Source organism: Otolemur garnettii, unplaced genomic scaffold, assembly GCF_000181295.1.
Source record: "Otolemur garnettii isolate 467f Iridium unplaced genomic scaffold, OtoGar3 scaffold00269, whole genome shotgun sequence".
Taxonomy (NCBI): Eukaryota; Metazoa; Chordata; class Mammalia; order Primates; family Galagidae; genus Otolemur; species Otolemur garnettii.
Window position 1 is genome coordinate 1,016,554 of NW_003852664.1, and position 555 is coordinate 1,017,108.

Consider the following 555-nt stretch of genomic DNA (forward strand, 5'->3'; position numbering starts at 1 on the left):
GAATGCTGGTTGATCTCATCTCAAAGTTGATTTATCGTCTCCTCCTGTCAAGTTCTCTCACCAAACCTCAGCACCACATGCTCATACAGCAGCGAGTAAGAGGACTCTTAGCAAGGATACATCTGCGTTTACCTGCTCTTATAAGATGTTACCTGTTCACTATGGGAAACATTTGTAAACAAACATGAACAAAGTCTCCTTGCATACTGTCTCCAGTTTGTAAAGAGGATGACCCAGCCCTATTTCCTTCTTCAGGTAGCTTTTGCGGAGAAAATACACACATGGCATCTCGTCCAGTTTCCTGGTCACATGTGATTGAAACCTGGTACAATGAGTCTAAATATTTCAAATACGGGAAAGACACACCAGCGGATGAAGGCAAGACTACTGACCATTATACTCAGGTAACTTGATCAAGAGACCATAAGATTGTGGGGCGGTGGGCTAAAGAGTAAGAAACAACTGCAAATCATTCTATCTGCTTATCACAATCTTTACTCAACTTACTGAGCTACTCTTACAATTTGGAACAGAAGGAAAAGTGAGTCCCTCGAA

At 42.0% G+C, this 555-nt stretch overlaps 1 protein-coding gene across 1 annotated transcript in view; it reads left to right on the top strand.

Moving 5' to 3' along the window:
• CRISP1 (cysteine rich secretory protein 1) overlaps positions 1-555 on the top strand; it is a 19,374-nt gene that overhangs the window by 10,747 nt on the left and 8,072 nt on the right. Inside the window, exon 4 of the mRNA XM_003802980.1 lies at positions 256-404. Coding sequence (XP_003803028.1) covers positions 256-404 — 149 coding nt within the window. The remainder of the gene's footprint in view (positions 1-255; positions 405-555) is intronic.